Source organism: Podarcis gaigeae, assembly GCF_964106915.1.
Source record: "Podarcis gaigeae genome assembly, chromosome: 15".
In the NCBI taxonomy this organism is placed as follows: Eukaryota; Metazoa; Chordata; class Lepidosauria; order Squamata; family Lacertidae; genus Podarcis; species Podarcis gaigeae.
Window position 1 is genome coordinate 17,082,456 of NC_139692.1, and position 22,854 is coordinate 17,105,309.

General features: G+C 51.8%; 3 protein-coding genes and 1 long non-coding RNA gene across 5 annotated transcripts in view; 3 read left to right on the plus strand and 1 right to left on the minus strand.

The window, feature by feature from the left end:
* Positions 1-8,287, plus strand: part of SIK3 (SIK family kinase 3) — a 92,289-nt gene extending 84,002 nt beyond the window's left edge. For both annotated transcript variants that reach the window (XM_083713930.1, XM_083713931.1), the window contains 6 exons: positions 227-551; positions 1,024-1,868; positions 4,610-4,773; positions 4,955-5,090; positions 5,514-5,689; positions 6,328-8,287. In XM_083713930.1, the coding sequence (XP_083570056.1) occupies positions 227-551; positions 1,024-1,868; positions 4,610-4,773; positions 4,955-5,090; positions 5,514-5,671 (1,628 nt within the window). In that variant the 3' untranslated portion in view covers positions 5,672-5,689; positions 6,328-8,287. The remainder of the gene's footprint in view (positions 1-226; positions 552-1,023; positions 1,869-4,609; positions 4,774-4,954; positions 5,091-5,513; positions 5,690-6,327) is intronic.
* On the plus strand, positions 1,884-3,431 carry LOC310832426. Its single transcript, XR_014558291.1, has 2 exons — positions 1,884-2,606; positions 2,668-3,431. It is a non-coding gene; the product is annotated as an uncharacterized lncRNA (long non-coding RNA).
* A 3,306-nt stretch (positions 8,288-11,593) lies between the features above and the next one.
* On the plus strand, positions 11,594-15,112 carry APOA1 (apolipoprotein A1). The gene is made up of 4 exons (XM_083714129.1): positions 11,594-11,787; positions 12,584-12,651; positions 12,899-13,055; positions 14,125-15,112. Exons 2-4 carry the CDS (start codon positions 12,609-12,611, stop codon positions 14,756-14,758), a joined length of 834 nt encoding a protein of 277 aa, XP_083570255.1. The 5' UTR covers positions 11,594-11,787; positions 12,584-12,608; the 3' UTR covers positions 14,759-15,112.
* A 991-nt stretch (positions 15,113-16,103) lies between these two features.
* APOC3 (apolipoprotein C3) lies at positions 16,104-22,732 on the minus strand. Its single transcript, XM_083714183.1, has 4 exons — positions 22,693-22,732; positions 19,073-19,148; positions 17,957-18,080; positions 16,104-16,754 (listed from the first exon to the last, which is right to left on the minus strand). Exons 2-4 carry the CDS (start codon positions 19,128-19,130, stop codon positions 16,655-16,657), a joined length of 282 nt encoding a protein of 93 aa, XP_083570309.1. The 5' UTR covers positions 19,131-19,148; positions 22,693-22,732; the 3' UTR covers positions 16,104-16,654.
* Between the last annotated feature and the right edge of the window lie 122 nt (positions 22,733-22,854).

The following is a 22,854-nucleotide window of genomic DNA, read 5'->3' on the forward strand; positions in this document are numbered from 1 at the left end:
GGTTTTGTCCCCATCCCGGCCGGGGGTTGCTTGCTCCAGCTAGCTGGGAGAGTCCCAGGTTAGGCAGTCTGCCACCTTCACCATTAGAACTCACTTGAGGGATGAATGAGCAATCACAGTTGTTTCCTGAAATGGTGGACAAAGAACCCCTCCCCACTGCCTACACAGACAGTAGCCATTGTGAATCCCAGCCAAGGCAGTTAATGGAAAGGCTTCCATTTCGCAGGTGCAGCCTCGCCGTCGCAGTTCCAAGGGATGCCCTCTCACAGCGCCATCTTCCAGCAGTCGGGCAGTTGCTCACCTCCCCCCAATGTGGCCCTCTCCTGCATGGGCATGCCGCAGCAAGTGCAGGGGCAACCGGTAGCCATCCAAGTGCAGGAGCCAGGAGATGGGATGGGCGGCAGCCTCTTGCAGGCTGGGCGGGGCATGCCCACCCCCGCCAGTGCCAATCAGCTGCAGATGCACCATCGTGCCAGCCTGATGGCCTCCCTGACTTACGGGCACAGGCCCCTCTCCAAGCAGCTCAGTGCGGACAACGCAGAATCGCACAGGTATGGCTATGGCAACAATGGGGTAGTCTTGGGGTGTTATGTGTGCCAATTCACAATTGGTCTGGCTAGCAGCTACGCAGTGTGTGAGATTCCCAAGTGGTGTGCTTCCTGGACCAGAGTGCTTCTCTCCCAGGCTAGGCCTGGTCCGTTTGTGGGGTCTGCAGGTGGTGACCCTGCAGAAAGGGTTTTGAGAAAGGGTTGGGTAGATGGGCAGAGGGGCAGCTGAGCAATGATTATTAGCCGAGCTCTCTCTGAATGGAACTTTTTCTCTTTCCTGAGGCTGGATGATGTGGGATGTGGAAGTAATGAGGTCATCTCTTCTTTCTGGGCCAACTGGCTGGCTGCTGCTGAAGACCAGCCCAAATCGTCCTTATGGGCTGCAAAGCACTTGAGGCACAGTTCCCTAGAGTGTCTCCTGTGCTCCTAAAGAGCTTCCTTCCTTCCTTCTCTCTCTGTCTCTCAATCCGCACAGGTATCCGTCAACTGGCTACGACCAGGTGCACTTGCACCCCCACCTGTTTCCGGAGCAGGCCCGTGTCCCTCCAAGCAGCTACAGCCCTGCTACAGCAGTGGGCTTCCCTCCGCAGGTGGAGCAGTTCCCCAGCTTCTCCCAGAGCGCTCAGCAGCAGCAGCACTACGCCACGTCAGCCCTGCAGCAGGCGCTGCTGTCCCCCACCCCGTCAGACTACAGCCGGCACCAGCAAGTCCCACACATCCTGCAGGGTCTGCTCTCACCCCGGCACTCGCTCACGGGCCACACGGACCTGCGGTTGCCCCAGGCTGAGGTGGCACAGCTCATCAAGCGGCGGCAGCAGCAGCAGCAGGAATTCCAGGAGCTGATCCGGCACATGAGCCAAGGGGAGAGCGGACATGTGGCTACCAGCGTGGCCCAGAAACTGTCAGAGCGCCAGGCTCTGTCTTTGCCTTATCAGAACACTGACACGTACCACCACCCTCACCATCACCACCACCACCACCACCACACCAGTCCCCAGCACCTCTTGAAAGTGAGGGCGCACGAATGTATCCAGCAGGCGCCAGCCTCGGTGCCAGCCCATGGGTACGCCCACCAGCCCACCTTGGTCCACTCGGAGAGCATGGAGGAGGAAGTGGACTGCGTGTGTGAAGGGGAACGGGACAGCTTCCCAGGCAATAAGACCAAAGCTTGCCACGAGGCTCCACTGCTCTTAAGTGCCGGTGGTCCTGGGGACCCAGACGCTTTGTTTGGGACTGCCAAGCAGGAGCAGGAATTGGGGGCGCACCATTACAGGCACCAGCCAGCCGCCACCTTCAGTCGGAATAAGGTGCCCGGTAGAGGTAAGGCCAGCCCTGCCCAGGGGCACAGAACAGGGCACCATTGGGTGGCCGGTTGGGTGGGGCTGACCTGGATGGGCAGGGGGCAGAAAGAGGCGAGAAACTCTGAGGAATAGGACCTGGGATGCTGAGCAGGCCGCCTTCACATGCTGCTCTGCAAGTGGCACCTGTCTTGATGGAGGATGGGCAGGTGGGAGGAGAGCAGGGCAGGCTCCCAGGACTTACGGGCATGGACAGGGTGGTGGTTGGAGGGGGGAAAGGGGCTTATTCTCACTGGACATCACTAATTTATGGAATCAGCTGCCACAGGGTGTCATGATGGCCTGTGGCTTTCAAAGGGGGTTAGACAATTCCATGGAGCCTGCAGAAGAGGAAATGCCAACAAAGGGAAACCTCAAGCTTGGAGCCTGCCTGCCTCCTGATACCATCTTCTGAGGAGTAGCAGCAGCAGGGGGCTGTTGCCTTCTTACATTCCTTGTGAGATCATTAAGAGGCACCGGGACCAGAAGAGTCATTGCCCTTGTCCAGCTGATCTCTTCTGATCATCTAGGGCCCTCCCGCTTGCTGCTTGAGTTAATGGCAGTTCAGTGGATTGGCTCTAGGAGAGGCAGGCTCAAGGCCCAGCTGAGCTGGGAACTCACATGGATTCTGGGGTGAGCCACCATCCTCTCTTGGTCTTAATCATTCCCATCTGTGAAATGGGAGGGCAAGCAAGGTAAATACCACAGAGCCATTTTCCAAGTTGGTATGGAAGGATTGGCCTTGTGTGAATGGTGGTGCCTTGCCCCCCTCCCCACCCCAGTTCAGGGGATTAAGAGTGCAGGCTGGTCGGCATTCAGGCAGCAAGCAAACGCTTCCGGAAGTGTTTGTGGCACAGGGTTGGTATGGGGGTGAATTTGCTCAGGAGGAGAAGGAGCTTCTTGGTGCTCTCAGCGCATGGGACAGTGGCCCAAGGGAAGGAAAGCAAGCAAGCAAGCAAGCAAGCAAGCAAGCAAGCAAGCAAGCAAGCAAGCCAGGCTTCGCACTTGCCTCCTCAGCCAAACTAAGAGCTCCTGTGTGCTGCCTTCCACCTGCGTTCATGAGAGCACCCTGATCAGGACCATATTTCTCTTATTTGCTTTCTCCTGCTGTGGCCAAATATGGCCTGCTGCTCATTTTGGTGGTGGCAATGGGATGCTCCTTCAAGATCTAGCAGATGTCAGGGGCAGGCAGCTGGTCATTGGAGGTCCTCCATTTGGAGGAGCAGCAGGAAGGAGGGTAGAGGCCTCTCTGGTGGCAGAGGCAGCCATATTTCCCCTCTCCTGCCTGAAGCATTCTCTGTTTGTTTTTCCAGGAAAGTTAAACTGACTCCAGCTTTGCGGCTACATATAGAAAGAGTGGTGTGATAGACGGGAATCCTGGGTACTATTTGGGGTTGTGAAATCCTGGCTAATTATTTATTTAAAGTCCTTTTTTATCCTCTCTCAAGCTGAAAAGGCTGCCAGAGCAGCTTACAGATTTTTATTTACTTATTTATTTTTAAAAACCCACAGCTACTGCCCCTTGCATTCTAAAAGGCACAACACACACACACACACACACACACACACACACACACACACACACACACACACACAGGAATAGGGATAGAGGAGGGGGAAAGTATGCTTAAGCACCAGTTCTGAAAGTTTAAGAGTCCTTTAAAACAACAAGCTGGGCTGAAAACAGTCGGCGGGGGGGGGGGGGGGAGCCCAAAAGAGCGTTTCCCCTCCTGTCCCTGTTTTCCATGCAAAATCCTAGTTCTGACAAAAAGGCCACCTCCATGCCTCCTATTCTTTGGCCAGAGCCAGGGCTTGTTGCACCTTAGGCCCGAGGAAAGAGCTTTGGGGGAGACACAGGTTGAGGGCGTTGTGCTGTGTAGATGCCTCCCATCTGTCTACAGCGCTGCCTGCTAGTAGCCCTTTCTGTGCCCTGTGGGTGGTGGCTCCTGAAGTGATAAAGGACAGCCTTTACACCCTGCAAGAACAACAGTTTTGTCAGCAGTTGATCTTTGTCCTGGCCCCTTTGGAATGAGGAGCACCGGCCTTCGGAATCGTTCCACTGCATGTCTCCGCTGTGTGGAATGGGGGAAGGTGGGCCCATGCCAGGAAGCGGGCTGTGCCTTGTGGGCCTGAGCTAGGCACTTTCTGCCTGTTGGGGAAGGATCTCCTGTACAGGCTCCACTGCAGGGAACAGGAGCTGCTTGTGGGTCTTTGCACAACTGTGTGTCCAGCAGCAGGTGTCCCACACATGAGAGAGGGAAGGCTGGCTTTTTTTTGTTTTGGGGTGCTGTGTAGAGCCCACTAAGGAGCTGCACTTGGCTCTCAGCTCCTCCCATATCCAGGGGCATCTCCACAGGCTGTGCCGCAGAGAGTCTACGCAAAACGTGGTTTCGTACCAGGAAGTGGCTCTCCTGCTGCTGCTGTTGCTGAGAATCAAAGAGGAGGGTGTGTGTGTTGTGATTGGCAGGTTGGCCCTGAGCCGGTTGTGCTCTGTCGCAGGGCCATTGTGAGGATAAAAGTGGGGTAATTCCCGTGAATGTCTTGATGGAAAGAGTGTGCAGTGAATGAGAAAAAGGAATGAAAAGGGGTTTCTCTCTCCTTGTACATACGGCCTGAGCCAGAAGGATTTTAGGGTACTTGTGGCTGGGAAATGGGTGCCTTTGAAGGGACATAATGCTCTTTCCCCTCCCTCCTCTTTTGTCTTTCTCTCTCTTTCCCACAAAGACTCCATGGCCACAGGTTGCATGGAAAGAAGCTCTCCTGGTCACGTGGAGATGCCAGATGCAGATGGGCCAGAGGGTTATCCCACAAGGCCGATTCCTGGTGTGCATCACAGATCCCGGCCTTTGCAGAGACACCACACCATTCAAAACAGTGACGATGCCTATGTATGTTGGGGAGAGGGGTGTTGGTGGGGATGGGGGCCCCCTGTGTCAAGGTGACACACCTGTCCTATGGTGTGGTGGAGGTGAAGGCCCTGGTCCCACCTCCTCTGGCCAGCCTCTTCCTTCTCATTCTTTAGCAGTGCCCCTTGCAGGTCTCTGAGCCTTTCCTTTCTGCTCCCTGCAGGTGCAACTGGACACTTTGCCGGGCATGAGCCTAATGGCAGGGAAGGCGCTCAGCTCTGCCCGCATGTCTGACGCTGTGCTCAGCCAGTCTTCCCTCATGGGCAGCCAGCCGCTCCATGATGGGGAGAGTGAAGAAGGTGAGTGCTTGGAGCCTCCAGCGCTGCCAGGTGGTGCCTCTTTGCATGTCCAGCCAAAGGCATCTGACTTAGGGCTGGGCAGAGTGACCTGCTGCTTGGCCTGTCCCAGGAAAGCGAGACGGGGACAGTTCTGGATTTGAGAGGTGGGGAGCATCTGTGAGTGCTCTGTGTCTGTGGGCCTGGAGTGGGAACGGGCACATTAACAACACCACCCTTCTCACACTAGGCACCAGGTTGAACATCTAGATGGGACAGCGGGATCCTTTGTTAAGCTTTCTGCATAAAGCTGCAGTCCTCTCTGCCTGGGGCCTGGGACATGCTGCACTTGGCATGCTCTGTGGCTCCTAAATCTTGGAGCCAAACACACACTTCCAGGCCTTGCCTGAACTGCCACTTCAGCTTCCCTTGTCTTTGGTTTTGCAGACTGTGGAGAGAACTTGGAAGGTCAAGAGCACCTGAACCTAGCAGATGGCAACCAGCATCTAAACACCTCTTGTTACTCTTCCACGTGTATTACTGACGTCCTGCTGAGTTACAAGCACCCAGAGGTGCCCTTTGGGATGGAGCAGGCTGGGGTCTAGAGAGTCAGGCAGGCTACAGTAAGTAGCATTTGAGTCCAAACTTGTGCCAGGCACTGGGGAGATGCATGGGCCCCTTCCATGAAAGAAAGGGGATTGGGGGGTGGGAAGTACCCTCCTTTTTAATGTTGCCCTACCCACTACCTGGACCTGCACTACACAGTGCTCACTGGGGAAGCAAGCGCCACATCTGAAGTTTCTGCAGGGGTGGGCCTATCTGTTTGCTGCTGCTGCTGGAGCTGAGCAGAGCTCTCTCTGGACCAGCCGCAAGTCTCGGGACCTTGCAAACAGAAGAGCCAGGCATGAGGAAATACTGTGTCTGCGTCCCTGGGGCATTCAAGGTTGAGTGTCGCACTCCTGGCTCAGAGGTCAAGAGGCTTAGTAGGCTCAGAGTTCGAAAGGTGCACTTCTCACTGCTGCCCTTGGGAAGCGGCAGAGCTCTGGGCTCTCTCTGGCACCCCAGTGAGCTGTTCCTACTCCTGAAGCCATTGCCAAGAGGGCCTTGCTAGGCCAGCCAGTTTTACGCCTGGCGGTGGGAGTGTGGAGCAGCGTGGGGCACAAGAAAGCCTTAGTGAGGCTCATCTGTGTAGCCGTGTAGGCAAGTGTCTAGTATTCCTGCCACCCACTCCCCTCTCTTTGTCTCTCTCATTTTCCGGCAGGGGTATGTACAGCTTTGAAACAAAAAGGTCCATTTCAAACCAACAGTATCTCGCAGCGTTTCGCCAAATGGCCGTCCCGTTTCTCCTTGACGGAAATCTTGTGGCGGCTCCTCCTCCTCCTCAACCTCCTCGTTGGTTCAACAGTGTGCTTGTTCCTTTCGGATGTTCATTATTGCCATATTTGCCTGTGACGCCAGCCATTCTGGAAGGACCAGAGCACCCCCCACCCTCGCACAGAAGCTGGAGGTGGCAGCCAGCCTTGCCTGGAAAACCTGATGGCAGAAGGGGAGAGGAGCTCTGCCCACCCGCAAGCAATAAGCAGCTGTTTTGGACGGTGCCTCTTCATGATCTGCCTTTGCAGTGGCCCCTCCAGGCCAGGGGGCTGGTGGGGGTGGCGGGGGCTGTGCTTGCGGAGGGGCCGAGAGCCAAGCCTCCACGTCTGCCTTCCATGCATCGCTTGCCTCCCACCCCTTGGCCATTTGCCCCCCCTCCCCCCCACCGCAGTGGTGCAATATTGCTTTTGTGTGTGTCTCCTCTGTCAGCCTTTCTGTTTTAAATTTTGTCACTCTGTCCTTTCTTCCGTTTCTCTTTTTTTTTGTACATCTCCCCCCCCCCATTTAATTCCGTGTGCTACTACTTCTTTCCCCCCCCCCCCTTTTCCCCTTTGTTTCGAGAAAACCTGGTTCTTGTTTTTAACTTGCTTTCCCTTCAGATCATGTAGGAATTTGTTTTGGTAAATGTTTTATTATTGTTGTTGTTATTATTATTAATAATAAATTAATTGTTAATAAAAGGCAGGATGCATTTTGCCCCTCCCCTTCTACCCCGCCCCATGTTGCTGCTTGCCCCTCCCCCATCTTCCTCCCAGTATTGGCTTTTCTCCAGTGTGGCAGCGGTGGTGCCCCTGGCGCGTCTCTCCCTCTCTCTCAGCCCTTGGGGAACTTGTTTTCTGTGACTGGTCCAGGGTCTGGGGCACCTCCAGCGGCTGGGCCTCCGGGGAGTCTCTCGTGTCATCTTTTCTGCCTTTGGAACTTTTGACAAAGCTGCAACAGAGAATCCCTATTACTGACTCTTTTTGGAAGAATTTTTTTAAAAGGATTAAATATATATATAAATATATATATCAATGCAGCCCTCCTGAATTTGCACAGAAGAAGTGTGAGACCAGCATGGCTGAGGTTCTTTTGCTATCGTCATCATCACCATCATCATCCTCCTGTTCCTCGTTCTCACCTTTCCAGCAGCATCTGGATACCAAGATGTGCAAGCGATGGTGGGGGGAAGCCTCTTCCTGCTCCTCCTCCTCCTCCTCCTCCTCCTCCTCCTCCTCCTCGAGGCTGGATTGTGGCCGAGGTTCCACTGAGGCGGGGGACTCGCTTACCAGGGAAGAAGAATGGGCCACGGAGGGGCAGGAGGAATTTGAGGGCTGCTCACTGCTCCCTCCTGCCACTGGGAGGGAGGGGCCAAAAGGCACCGAAAGCCTCCTCTGGCCTAGCTTTGGACTCTTGCTTTGGTTTTTCCTTCTGTTTACATGATCCTGAGAGATGACAGCAGCATCAGCCGCCCTCCAAGCAAACCGCCGTGCAGGGACTGGCCTGGCTATGCTGTTTTGCAGTATCACACTTTTTGTTTTGTTTTGTTTTTTTTGTTCTTGCGGGGGGGATTCTTTTGTTTTTAATCATTGCTTTGTATTGTAGTAATCAATACTCGCAGTATATGTTGAATGTATCATATACTTTGCTATTATTTCTGTTTTGGGGGAAATGTCCAAAGTATTTTTTCTCATTTATGTTGGACTAAAAACAAGAACCCACACAAACAAACTCCCCAGATTTTCAGCAAAATCTTAGTTCAGTTTTTTTCCGTTTGTTTGTTCGTTTTCAGTGGGTCATTTTGCAACTAGTAACTTAGTTGGACGTGGGATCATGACAAATAAACCCATGATTATGATTGGCTCTCAGCAGCTCTGGTCTGGCTTTTCTCTTGCTGTTGTGTCCAGGGTTGGGGAGTAAAAAAAAGGTAAAGGTAAAGGTACCCCTGCCTGTACGGGCCAGTCATGTCCGACTCTAGGGTTGTGCGCTCATCTCACTCTAGAGGCTGGGAGCCAGCGCTGTCCACAGACACTTCCGGGTCATGTGGCCAGTGTGACGAAGCTGCTCTGGCGAGCCAGCACCAGCGCAGCACACGGAAACGCCGTTTACCTTCCCGCTATAAAGTGGTACCTATTTATCTACTTGCACTTTGACATGCTTTCGTACTGCTAGGTGGGCAGGAGCTGGGACCGAAAGACGGGAGCTCACCCCGCCATGGGGATTCGAACCGCCGACCATACGATCGGCAAGTCCTAGGCACTGAGGTTTTACCCACAGCGCCACCCGCGTCCCTAGGGTTGGGGAGTGGTGGTGCCTTAAGCTGGGATTGTCCCTGAACAAGTGGCAGTGATGGCTCTGGAGACCCTCCTTAGGCAGAGGACCCTTGCGTTCTGACCATGTGCTGCATTGGTAGCAGCGCAAGCCCATGTTTGGGTCCTTGCATACTTCAGGATCAGGGCGGGAGGGAAGGGACTCAGTGACAGAGCATCTTCTTTGCAAGCAAAAGATCCCAGGTTGAATTTTCTAGCATTTCCCAAACCTGTATCATCGCAGGGCCCCACCTGCCTCCTCCATTGCATCCCATCACCAGGGTTAATATCAAAAGGCCCTCCTGCTGCACACTGCTCATGACCTAGAGGAAGGGGGCATAGAATGCTCCTTGGTGTGTATCTGCTTAGCATCTCCCTTTGAGGAGGTGCCATAATGTGAGCATTTTTGTCTGAAAATGGCATGCCAAGGAGTGATTAGCTAAGGTCGGGTCCTGTTGACAGTTTTAGTCTGGTGGCATCCAATGGCAATTTGTGCTCCCAGAGGAGATCTTTGATTCCACCAGAGAAGTTGTTTGTCCTTTAAAGCCAAGCTGGCTGATACAAGAGCAGCCTTTTTGTCATTTTGATAGCCCTGGGCTTGGATTCCAAGCAGAGCCTCCACAACCTCAGTCACATTTCTTTGGGTGATGGGCTTGCAAGAGAATGGGTTGGTGTCACCACTGCTTCGTTCTCCTACCCCAGTGAGTCCTGCTAATTCATTCCCAGGGTGGGAGGCTAAGAATGGAGCACAGTGCCCAAATGGGTTTACTTGGATTTCTCTTCCAAAAAGTCTGGATTGGGGGTTCCTTGTCCCTTGTCTGAGACATTGTAGAGCTTCTGCCAGCCAGTGCTGACTATATGGAGCTGGCTGGACCTTAAGGGGCTGACTTAGTAGAAGGCAGCTTCCTATGCTCTGCAGGTGATGGAACTACAGCTGCAGTCCTCAGTAAGGCTGTTCTGATGTGTATGGGCTTCAACTAAAAGGCTGGCAGAATTTTCCTTGCTGTTATCTCCTGTGCCCCCAGCCTCAAAGGTGCCATAGATATCAAAACTCTTGATGGAATGGCAGTAAAGGGACACATGCAAAATGGTGCTAGCAGATAGGGATTATTAGTCTTTATGGTGCCCTTAGACTTGGCTTTTGCTCCAACAGACTAAGACATGTATGGAAACAGAGTCAGGATGTGTTTCTCATCTTCTGGAGAGTAACTCACCCTCCCTCTGCAGAAGGTTTCCTGGCACTGTGAATTCTAAGATGTGTGGCAGCCCCACTTTTGTGGAGGTTTCATGTAATCAGGCTCCGCCCTCCCATGGCAGAGAAAGCCATGCCCAGAATTTCATGCATTCAGTTGCACCACACAGTCACCAGCCTTCCTATCTGATGTAAAATCCAGCACTCTCAGGGAGAGGCTGAGGTTTATTGGATGCATGTATCGCTTCACACGGAATAAAGTCCTGAAGTGATCTGCAACTAAGTAAAACATAACAGTGATACAATCACGTCAGCATATTAAAAACCAGCACAATACTGTATCATTGGTGCTGCCTCAATGCCCAAGAAAACAAAAGGATGGCAAGGTTGGCACCAGGTGGGCCTCCCTTGGGGGAGAGCATTCCATTAAGTTGGGAAGGCAATTTTCAGGCCTTTCCAACCTTGAACAATGAGATGGAATCTCAGAAGTCGTGGGATGGGTCCATAACTCTGGCAGATCACTTGCTCTGCCCACAGTAGGTCAATCTCTGGTATCAAGTTTGAAAAATGATCAGAAAGACCCTTGCCTGCCTAAGATCCTAGAAAGCCCCAATCAGAGGACACCAGCCTCCTCAGTGTTTTGGACAGTGATTCCCATCATCCCCCTTGACCTTCCTGCCTGTGGCTGATGGGAGTTGTAGTTCGACAACTTCTGGAACACGTCAGGTTGGGGAAGGCTGGAGTAGACCGTATCACGCCATGACAAAGTCTCATCTGGTATAAGGCAGTTTCCTGTGTTAAGGAGACGCCTGTGTTAAGGAGACTGTGTTAAGGTCAGAGGGTGGGGCAAAGATAATCCACATTATCTCCCCGGGGCCAGCAATCCAAGAATGAAGTAGGCAGAATGAGCAAATGCATCCAAATGCTTGAGTCTGCACAATGCGTTCAAATTGCAGTTACTCTCTTAGTGGAGTCAGGAGGTTTTCTTGGTGTAGATAGAGCCTCAGACATCTTTGGAACAACCCTCTACGGCTGTGGTGGTTCTTCCCATAGAGCTGCTTTCCCTAACCTGGCTCTGTCCAGATGTTTTGCACTCCAAAGAAAAATAATCAGGCACTTGCTGGAAGCAAGAGCCCTTCTCCCCGATAACTGCCCATTTGCTGTGAGCAAAACCCTTTTTCTTCCTCTTGTGTATGGGGAAGCGTTCCAGTGTGTGAACCCCCACCATCACTTGCAGCCAGGCCCAAGTCAGCCACTTTCCCTGATGTTTGTCCTTGTCAAGAGAGGTGAGGTTTCGCCTGGGAAAGTGGGGGGCTAGGATAGAAAGCAGCTTAAGGTAGGTACAACTTTCCTCGCACGCTGGCCCCCCAGCAAAGGAGAACAACCCCAGTTATTGGCCTGTTGTTAAAGGCTTGCCTGGCCCATGCTGGGAGGCTTCAGGTCACAGGGTTGTTCTCCTGAAGTTATTGCTAAAGGCACCGAGGACAGAGTCCTCAAACCACTTGGGAACAACAACAGGAGCCTTGCAAATCTCCTTCCTTGGCGGCTGCCCAGCTGAGCGGAGGGGTCCGTGGGGTTCCTGTTCTGCCCACAAGTGCAAATCTGGGTCAGAGAGCTGGCCCCAGGCCCAGCTTCTGTGTTTGTTCCGGAGTCCCTTGCCAGGCCCCTGTTGCTCCTTGATCGTGCGCGTTCCCCCTGGGGATGTGTGTTTGATCCTTGAACTCTAAGCGCCACATAGTCACGACTTGGGAGTGAATTCCCCATTTACAGCTTTGACTTATCTTCGGCAATAAACAAGCACCTCTGGTATAAATAGCCACCGCCGAGAAGGATCGGTCACACGAAGCAGCAGACGCTGAAAGGACTGGTAAGAATCTGGGCCTCTCCTGGTACTATGGCTTGCTTCTCTCTCTTTTTCTCTCTTTCTCTCTCCTTCTTCTCTCTCCCTCTCTCAAAGCTCTTTGAAAAGACTTTGCTTCCCCTGCAGAGAAGTTGCCTCTCCATTTCTTTCTTGATCAGCCTTTGCCAACTCCCCAGTTCCCACCCGATGTTTTGGACCACAGATCCCATCAGCACCAGCTAGCACAGCAGCCCGAGCACATCAGCAGGGCACCACCAGGTTGGCAAAGGCTGACTTGGTTGTTCTGCCTGGGGCTTCCTCTTGGATATATCAATGGATACCTTGGGGTGTATACCTTTGGAAGGGAAGCTCATTGGACTCTTCCAATGAGCAGGTGCCCCAGCCTGGGAAGCATCTCTGGGCATCTTGCTGCTGCTGGGCTAGGTGGATGTAGCAGATCTTGTGCGCAGCAATTCTTGCTTAAGGGCCGAAAGAGCTGCCCTGTGGGGTCATGCCAAGGGGAGCCCACCTCACCTCGAATCCGGCTGCTTCTCAAAATGGCCAGCCAGGTGCTTCCAGGGAATCCCACAAGCAAGACATTATGGTAACTAATGTGTTGCTTGCTAACTGGCAAGATCCACTGGATCAGGTCTTCCCATTGGCTCTTCTGACTAATAGCTCATCTTTAGCAGACCTCTTTTTCTCCTCACTTCCAATTTCTCTCTTTCTTGGTCTTGGGAGAGAAAAGCTCAAGAAATCCTTTTGTTGTTGTTTTTCTACATCTTTGTGGATTCTTCTGGCCTGACGTGATCCCCTTCTGCAGTCTCCAGGTTGGAAAGCATTGCAAGATGAGAGCCATCACAGTGACCCTGGCCCTGGTGTTCCTCACAGGTGAGTGACCCTGTGCTCACGGGCAGGGAATGGCAGCTCTCCCTGAGGCAGGTCAACTCCTGCCCAAGAACCTTGGGGGGATGAGCTCTGAAGGACATGCTCCGATCTCCGCTAATCTCTGCTTGCGCATGGAGGGAGGAGTAGCTGTAGAGGAGGGCCGAACTGGGGGAGACCTGGCTCGCTTCTGACTGCCCCTTTCTAAACACTCTGCCCTTAGGCTCTAACCATTATTGCATTGCTTCTGCAGGAACCCAGGCCCGCCACTTCTGGCAGCAAGATGAGCCCCAACAAACCCCCTTGGAGCGTGTGCAGGACGCTCTCACCGTTTACGTAGAAACCATCAGGACCGGTCTCCGTGAAGCCATCACTCAGCTGGATAACTCTGAATGGGGCAAGGAAGTAGAGTGAGTAGCAAATTAGGGGCAAGCAGGGAATAGACTGGCAGGCTGTAGGCTTTTGGGGTGGCCAAAGCTCCTTCCCCTTTATCTCCTCAGGAGATGATGCTTGTGCCTCAGGAGGGCTTTCCATCTGTGCAGTGAGGGAGGGGGGCAGGGAGGAGTGGCTGGCTGGCTTTGTGGATACCTGTGGAGGCCTTTCCAAACCCATGTCCCCCAGATCTCCATTCACCCTCATGGAACTGTGGTGCAGCACCGACCTCCGACCTCCCCCCCCCAGCTAAAAGCCAGATTATGGGGGGGGGGTGCCTTACATCCACTCTGATCTCAGGGGCCTTCCCTGGGAGGGACAGCCCCACAAAATCTAGAGGGGCTGGATTACGTGACCCGCCTCACCCCACCCCACCCCGGCTGGGCTACTGAACAGCATCACAAATTCATAGCCGAAGGAGGAGCCTCAAATATACTTTTTAAGGCAACTGCTAAATAGACATGCCTTGTATGAACCCTATAAACAGATTTTTTAAAAATGAAATTAGACAATCGAGGTGTGTATGTGACAGGGTGGGGGGGGGGGAGGAATCCTTTTATAAAGGCTGAGTAGATGCCATATTTTTATCGACGCAGCCTTGGCTCATGTTGGCTGCTGCTGCTCCTGCTGCTATTGGGCAAGGAGGCAGTTTTGGCAGGTCTCTGTGTTGGGTTCAGACAGCAAAGAGGCTCCTCTTTTGCTGTGATGAGCTTCTCCCAAGAGAGCATCCCCACTCCAAAGGCAAGACCAAGCTCTGGCAGTCGAAGGCATTCCAACATGTTGGAAAGAGCAAAAGACACTAAAACAAAGTGGCCTCCCCAACACTGATGGCCAGAGCAGAGGGTGGCTTCCTCGCTTCTGCTCCACATTGTATAAAGAGGTAGCAGAGACCCTGACCTTCCTTAGCAGAACAGGAGGTCGAAACTGGCTGGTGCTTCTCGAGGACAGAGGTGCTTCCTCCTTCTTCTGGGCTGGAGCAAGAGGTCTAGGCACCAACTCTGCCCTCCCTTCACCCACTAACTCGGTCTCCCCATCCTCTCTCTGTAGCCTAAGCCTGGTTCCGAAATTGGACAAGGCGCACCAGATATTAGCTGAGTTGCACAAAGAAATAGCCCCTGAGATGGAAGAACTGAAGCAAGAGCTGAAAGTGCACTGGGACAAGGGGGTCGAGGAGCTGAAGAAGCACTTGGAAAGCGTGAATGCCAATATCCAGCCCTACTTTGATGAATTCAGCAAGAAGCTCCACCAGGAAATAGATGCTCTCCGGGCCAAGGCAGAGCCCATTGAGCAGGAGGTGAAGCAGATTGTGCGCCAGAACCTGGAGACAATTCAGGAGAAGGTGAGGCCAGTGGCCGAGGAAGCGCGGGACAAGCTGCGGGACCACGTGGACGAGCTGCGTGCAAAGGTGGCCCCCCATGCTGAAGAGATGCGCCAGAGGCTGAGCCAGAAGCTGCAGGAGCTCCGGGAGCAGGGCGCCCCCAAGTTGAGAGAGTTTCAGGCCGAGGCCCAGAAGCACTTCACTGCCCTGCGAGAGAAGATCGGACCCATGGTGGAGAAGGTGCGTGAGCAACTGCCCACGAGCGTGGAAAGCTTCAAGACCTACGTGGAGGGCCTCATCGCCAGTGTGCAAAAGGCCGTGGAGGACGAGGTGAAGAAGGGGCAGCAACAGCAGGCCGCCTAGAGAGAAGCATGTCAGCCCCTCTCCTTCCAGGATCCTGCCTGGACCTTTGGGTCTCCCCCTTCCCTCTGATCAGGGTTCCTCTCAATAAGCACTGCCTCCCCACTTCGGTATTTATCGCTGACCTTTCCCACCCCACATTTTGGCACCACAACCCTGGGTGGGTTAATGGGGTGTGAGCAGGGAAAGGAGGGGTTGCAACTCCTCCCCACGCCCTTAAGACCCCAGCTGGAAGACCTCAGGCTGGAGTGGAAGAAAACCTAGCTTCTCTCCCCCTCTTCTCCCCGCCGCCATCCCCACCTGCTCAGTCCAGTGCCTCTCTCCTTCTCTTTTGCCAAATAAAAAGCAACTTTAAGAGATATGGCTATTGTGTGGTGGATGTCTGCTGCCATGAAGGGGGCTGGGAGCCGTAGGGCATGACTGGGGGGGGGGTCAGAAGGGGGAGGGCAGTGAGAGGTGGGTAGGAACTGAAGCGTTGGCATTTGGGGTGGGGGTGGGGATTCCTTTTGCAGGTTTTGCCAGTCCAAAGGTCTCGTTTCCTCCTGGCTAGTTCTGTGGGTATCTCCCCACCATGCCCAACGCCTTAGTGGGGGAGGGAGGCCTAGATTAAGAGAGGGTGGGTCCTGAAGGAGGGAGAGGAGGCTGCTTCAGGTGCCAGATGTTTTGGGGTTAAAAGATAGAGGGAGTTGTCTGCAGGCAAGGACAGCTGCCTCAAAGAGGTTCAGGCCATATACACCCCTGGATGAATTTGCTAGGGATGCAGCAATGCCCCATGCAACAGGACAGCTGCCCAGTGCCCCTGCAATCTCTTGGCAAGGCCAAGTGGAAGAAGGCTGCCGCCACTGTGTGAGACAGATTTTTGGTTTATTCCCTGTTTATTCCCAGCTCTTGGAATCAAAAATATATTGGGACTGGGAAGAACTAGAGAGAGTTTGGGAAGGGGGGCAGAGCCAGGGAAGAAATCCCTGCCGTTTGAGGGCAAAGAGATCGGCCTTACTTCTCTCTCTCTCTCTCTCTCTCTCTCTCTCTCTGTGTGTGTAGAGCCCACCACAAAAATGTACACTCAACTCAGCAGTTTAAAAAACAAAACAGGGCAGCTAAATCTGAAAGTGAACACGTGCCTAGCCAATTATTGTCTTGGCCATTTGGCCTCCTGGTGGCAGTGGCTGCTATGCCAACTGCTCTTTGTCCTTAGGTAGCGCTCCTGTGGGTTGTGCTGGCAGATGGAGCCAGGAGGAGCTGCAGGAGACCCCCTGGCTAGGTGAAGTTGCCTCTCTCCCTGCTTGCTTGCCTGCCACCACCAAACCTAGGTCACCACAAACACATCAAGATTCTCTCTTTTCCCCCTTCCTCAGATTCAGGCCAAATTCATCCCAACTGGCAACAGGAGGGAAGGGATTAAGCAGGTGCCCTGAAAGGGTGAAGTTTTGATTTTGGAGATTGAGTTTTAACTGGAAAGGGTCTTTACCCAGGATGCCTCCCCCTGCCCACTTACATAGTTGCTCAAGGAAGGGGATCCCACCCACATCTGGAAATGTGATTGTTTTGCTCTTGGGTGGTTCTGGTGGGAAACCACTGAAAGCCTCCCAAAAAGTCTTTTTGAAAGTGTCTCTCTTGCTCCATCAAGACCTCTGCCCAGTTTGCTTTGTTGGTTCACAGCAAGAAACTCAACCATGCAAAGGGTTTGCAAGATTTAATGGGGGAAAGTGCCACACTTAATGAACATTGAGATGTCTGAGGGAAGGAGGGAATGAAGGAGTGACTAGGCAGGGGAGGGAAAAGGAGAAAGAGTGGCAAATGTTGAAATCCTTGCCCATCACTGAGGACAACTTTAGCACCGTGACGCTGTACTGGGAAGGGCGAGAGATCCTCCTGGAATTGTGTGGAATCAAAATTCCATCATGCTGCAGGTGCCGGCGTCTTCAAAAATGTGGCAATCTTCTCCTTTACACGGCCAAAGTATTGAACTGCATTTGCCCAGCCGTTAGTGATCCATTCCCTAAAAGGCAGTAGGGGTGGATTGAAGGAAAAGGAGCATTTAATTGCTGTGGATCCATCCCTAAAGGGTCACTTAGTGCAGTGTGGCAAATGAGAGCTTTTCTTGGTTTCAGAAATTCCCCAACCCCTTTAGGAAAGTAGGAATTCCAAGCCCCCTGAAAGCCTGGCTATTGCCATAGTTCTACTACACCCACTGTGTGTTGCAAGAACCTTCCATGTCTGCGGGCCCAGAAGTAGCCACCTCTGCCCCACATGTTGTGATAGGCACCAATAGCACCTTTGGGGTCTCAGCAAGAGGCTGCTGTCCCAGGGGAGACAGTGGGTGGAAACAAATAATAATAAGAAGAGTTTGGATTTGATATCCCACTTTATCACTACCCGAAGGAGTCTCAAAGCGGCTAACATTCTCCTTTCCCTTCCTCCCCCACAACAAACACTCTATGAGGTGAGTGAGGCTGAGAGACTTCAGAGAAGTGTGACTAGCCCAAGGTCACCCAGCAGCTGCATGTGGAGGAGCGGAGACGCGAACCCGGTTCCCCAGATTACGACTCTATCGCTCTTAACCACTACACCACACTGGCTCTCAAGGCTTTCCTTATGCCAAGGAGGGGATTCTAGGAATGGGGGCAAGTTCAGGAGATAATCCTGTTTGCTGATACGTGCAGCCCCACATGGCATGCATCAAGGGTGCCACCTGACCCTCAGGATCGTGGGTGCCCACCGCCATAACACAGATGTGCAATGACACACGCACAGGCCTGCATGTAGTGTGTGTGACGTCACACGTTGGATTTTTGGAAGGGGGCTCCTTCAAAACCACAATGCAACATTGTGCATCATGTGCGTAATGTCACACACGCTATGTGCAGTTTTGTGCATGTGACATCGCATGTCATCGTTGTAGTGGCCAGCAGCTCTGCCTCCGAATTCAAGCCCCAACCTCGGAAGCAGGTGACTCACTGGCTGGCTTTAAAGGGCGGAGCTGAACTGCTTCTCTCTTGGCTGGCTGGTTGGCTGTCACTGATTTTGCTCATTGACTTTATGGCTCTGCTCATTATATTATTGTGGATGCCTAAGCACCCATGGCCCCCTGGAGTTGGCTCCTATGGCAAGCATCCACCCCCCACCCCCATCCCGGTCCCTCCTTCCCTTCTGCTCTGTCCCAACCTTTCCCCTTCCTTGAGCTTGGAATGCCTCCCCCACCTGGCCTGCTGGGCTGCCTCTGACTCTCGGAGGGTGGTGAAGCGCTCCTGGGTCTTTTGAATGGCTTGCTGGGCAAAGACTTGCACTTTGGCCACCAAACTCTCCTTTGGGGCGTCTTGAGCCTCTGCAAGACAAAAAAGAAAAGGGAGCGGGATATGGAGCAAACAAGCACTTTCCCGCTCCCCTCCCTACACATACACTTCCCCCTCTATTTGGGGGGAGAGGAGGACAGAATCTCAGCTGCCTTGTTGGTTGAGTTCCCATACCAAAGAAATAGGGGTGGGGACCACATGGGTTGTGTGAATGATCTGTCCTTCCAGGTGCATCCTATCCCCACCAGGTGTGCCTTTGCCTCCAGCTTCAGCCAAGGAGTGATGCTCATGTAAGCTAGAGAGCCCATGACACGCAGACCCTCCAAGTGTCCCTATTTTCCAGGGTAAAGGTAAAGGGACCCCTGACCATTAGGTCCAGTCGTGGCCGACTCTGGGGTTGCAGCGCTCATCTCACTTTATTGGCTGAGGGAACCGGCGTTTGTCTGCAGACAGCTTCTGGGTCATGTGGCCAGCATGACTAAGCCACTTCTGGCGAACCAGAGCAGCACACGGAAACGCCATTTACCTTTCCACCAGAGTGGTACCTATTTATCTACTTGCACTTTGACATGCTTTCGAATTGCTAAGTTGGCAGGAGCAGGGACTGAGCAACGGGAGCTCACCCCGTTGCGGGGATTCGATCCGCCGACCTTCTGATTGGCAAGTCCTAGACTCTGTGGTTTAACCCACAGTGCCACCCACACCCCATTTTCCAGGGACAGTCCTGGATTTACAGAAGCTGTCCTGGTTTCTCATTAGATCCCTGAATGCCCTGCATTTCCTTAGGACGTCCCCTATCTTCATCGGAGAAATGTTGGATGGGATGGTAGGATATCTCTAGTTTCATGGCAGAATTGTTGCAGGGCATTCAGTTGGTGGCCCCAAGGGGAGGGATCCCCCTTCCTCTTCCCACCAGGAGCCAAGTAGCTGGCTGGATTTCAGTTGTTCCCCTCGCACCCTCTTCCACACAGGCAGGCATGTGTGAGAGCAATACAGTTCTGGCACTGGGGTGGGGGTTTCTTACGTGCAAACGCAGCAAGCAGCGCCAGAAGGACAAAGAGCAGTGGAAGGAGCCTTCTCATTCTGTTGCTTGGCTGGACCTGTGATGGGAAGGAAAGGCAGGTCAGATCACCATTGGCCACTGAAGGCCCAGAAGGCACCATCCCCAGTAGTCTGGGGCTGAAGCGACGCCTGCGCTAGACTAGTGCCGGAGCCGTCATTCAGCTGTGCAGAACGGGGTGTTGAGAAGGAAGGGCTGCTGTAGCCCAGGGATAGAACATCGGTTCTGATGCAGTTTTGTATCAGCTTTGCATGCTGAAGGTCACAGGTTTGGTCCCTGCTTTCCAGCGACTCTATATAGGTTTGGGAGAGGCCCCACCTGACAAGACACTAGAGAACGTCTTGCTGCCAAGCCATGCGGATCATAGAATTGTAAGGTTGGTCTGTGTTGGAAATGTAAGGTATCAGAGAGATCCTTATATCATGTATGGTAGGGATGTGATAAAATAAAAAATTTGGGGGGAAATATACATGAGGAACTGAAAAAAAATGTTTAAAACAATTGGTAAGAAGCCGGAAACATTCCTTTTAGGAATTATAACAAATGACATCCCCAAAGATGTGAAGAGAATCTTTTTATATGCAACAGCTGCCGCAATGTTATTGACTGCAAAAAATTGGAAATCAGAAATACCAACATTGAAAGATTGGCAATATAATTTTTTTTAAATGATTGAATTAGCAAAAATGACGGCAACAATTAGAATGCAATCTAATCAAAATCTCAAACAGGAATGGAAATGTGTAGAATACATGACCAAAAGATGCTCCAACAAGAACTTACTGATGTGTATGGACTGATTTCCCAAAGTCAAGTTAAGTTAAGCTAAGCAGATATATAAGATTGAATGTTTAATTATTAAGATACAAAATTACAATCTCAATAATAAAGTTACAAAATAATAACAAGGAAGTCACACACGGGTGGAGGGAAGACACGGGGGGAAGAAATAAGAAATGGATAAATGTTGTTACATTATGAAATGTGAAAATGTGAGTTTACGAATATAATGTATATGTATCAATATGTAAAGATTTCATATATGTATTGCAACATTAATAATAAATAAATTAAGTGCAAAGAGAGAGAGAGCGAGAGAGCGAAAGAATCGTAAGGTTGGAAGGGACCCGAGGATCATCTAGTCCAACCCCCTGCAATGCAGGAATCTCAACTAAAGCAGCCATGACAGATAGCCACCCAACTTAAAAACCTCCAAGGAAGGAGAGTCCACAAAGATAGTGAGGCAGATGGACAGACGTCTGACTTGGGATAAGACAGCTAGCTTCCTGTGTTCCTAGATTTTGGCAAGTCCTGGGATTTGGCAAGCCCCCGTAGAGTTCAATGGCACACCCAACTCTGCTACCAGGAGGGTGGGCACTCAGTGGCAGAGCTCCCACCTGCCGTGCATGCAGGGGGTCCCAAGTTCCACCCCCACAAGGTCTCTGGTGGCTGGGCTTGGAAAGGGACTTTGCTTTACCTAACCCGGGACAGCACCTGCCAGTCAGATTTGCCAAGGCTGGGGCCAAATATGCCACATATCTGCCTCGGGATAAGGTGCCCTGTTGTGCCCATTAGGTGACCCAAGCCGGTACCTTGGACCCAGTTCAATTCCAGACCAGTTTGGGCAGGGTGTGGCCAGCTCAGCTGACTTGGCTTCCATAGGATATGCTGTTCCATAGATTGCAGCAGTTGCTCCTTGAAATTTCCACCAGCTATTTTTAAAAAGAAGAAAAGGATCCTAGACTATCTCCCTTGCCCCTTCTCTGTGCCTGTCTTCCTAGATGTGATGTCACTGTTTGTGGGGAGCAGTGGCAGACTGACATTATGGGAGCCCTGAAGCGTGAAATGTCATGGGGGGGGGGGTGTTCCTTTGCAACCAGCAACAAAGTCTAGGTAAACACTGTTACCTTTTTCCTTTTTTCCAAATAATCTTTATTAGTTTTTCAATTAGATACTCCACATACACATATTGTACTACATTTTACATTTATACTTGCTCTTCAGAGCTGACTTCCCTCCTTCCTTCTTCTGGTTTTTTATATCACATATAATTTTATCGCATTATTTTCTTCCATTTTGTCTATTGTTATTCATTTTCCATATTTGTCCATAGTATATCCACAAACAAATAAGTCCTCATGTTTATACAATTCTTCTTGTCTGTCTGTCACCTTTTTCAGTGGGGTTGTTCCACCACACCTTTACATTCGTGCTACTGACTCTCAAACTTTGGGGTTGTTGAAATATATATACAACAAAAAAGAATCAATTTGACTTAGTTCAATGCAACTGAAACTGAGTCTACTAGATGCAATTTTTTTAAAGCAATGTGTACTAAAGGTGCTTCTGGGGCCCCTCTGGGATTAAGGAACCTAAGGCTTAAGATTCATTAGTTTCATAGTACATCTGCCCCTGGTGGGGAGGGAAAAGCCCTCTGCACATCCTCAGAGTCACACTTCCTATTTCATCCTGGGAACATATCTAGGCTCAGACTGGTTTAGATTGAAGTAAAAATTGAGGTTCAGCTTTTGCTGCCCAACTCCCCATGGGACCCTGTGTCTCCTAAGTCCATGATCGGTCAGAGAAGAATGGATGGAGGCAGCATCCAGTGGAAAGCAAGGCAGATATTTATTTTTTTCTTTTGCAACAGAGTTCTCTCCCCTCCTTCCCAGCAGGGAGAGAGACCCTGAACAAAAGTGTGCAGGAACCTTAAAGACTTTTGACATTGCCCAACCCCCCTTAAACAAAGACCGCCCCCAAATCATCATACATACATCATAGGAGGCAGTCTACAGCAGAAATCCTGTCTGCCAGGATACCTGATAATGGTTGCTGATTGCATTACCTGGGCAGTCTGGCCATTCTTTTGTGATGGTGAATACTTTCGTTCCTGAATCCAGGTCACAGGCTCACCCTATTCATACACAAATATACCCTCCTAGCAGTTCGAAAGCACGCCAGTGCAAGTAGATAAATAGGTACCCCTGCGGCGGGAGGGTAAACGACATTTCCATGCGCTCTGGTTTCCAACACGGTGTTCCATTGCACCAGAAGCAGTTTAGTCATGCTGGCCACATGGCTCAGAAACCTGTCTGTGGGCAATCGCTGGTTCCCTCGGCCTGAAAGCGAGATGAGTGCTGCAACCCCATAGTCGCCTTTGACTGGACTTAACTGTCCAGGGGTCCTTTACCTTTACACCCTTAAAACAGGATTTGTGAGTGAAAAGATAATGGGAAGGCTTTCCCCATTTACCTCCCTAAATGCAGAGGAATATTTGAGGTCATTGGGAGAGTCAAAATGGCTTCAGGATTGCTCTCCTGTACTATTTCAGACACATTTAGATACGTGCGCATTTATTGTATATTTATTGTAGATTTGAGACCTTAGAATTCTTAATAACAAGATTAAGCCCTAGCTCCCCTGTTGGCAAAAGGTAGGGGTGAGCAGTTCCTCCTTCGGGGAATATGCCTTTTTAAATGCACAAATTGGCCTGGAAGAAGTCAGGTGCTCCAAAGCAGTTTGTGACTGAACAGACTCCCTTCCTGTCCCCTTTGCTCCACCCAGCAAGTCTCTCCCACTCTTACCTGTTCCTTCTTCTCAGGAGGTGCTGTCTGGCGCCTGCCTGGGCAGCTTCTCATTTATAAACCCCCAGGCTGTAGGGGCTATTGGACTAAAGGTCAACCAGGAGACCTGAGGGGAGGGGAACCATCTCTGGCTGACTCCCCCCTCCTCCTGTCGCCATGTTT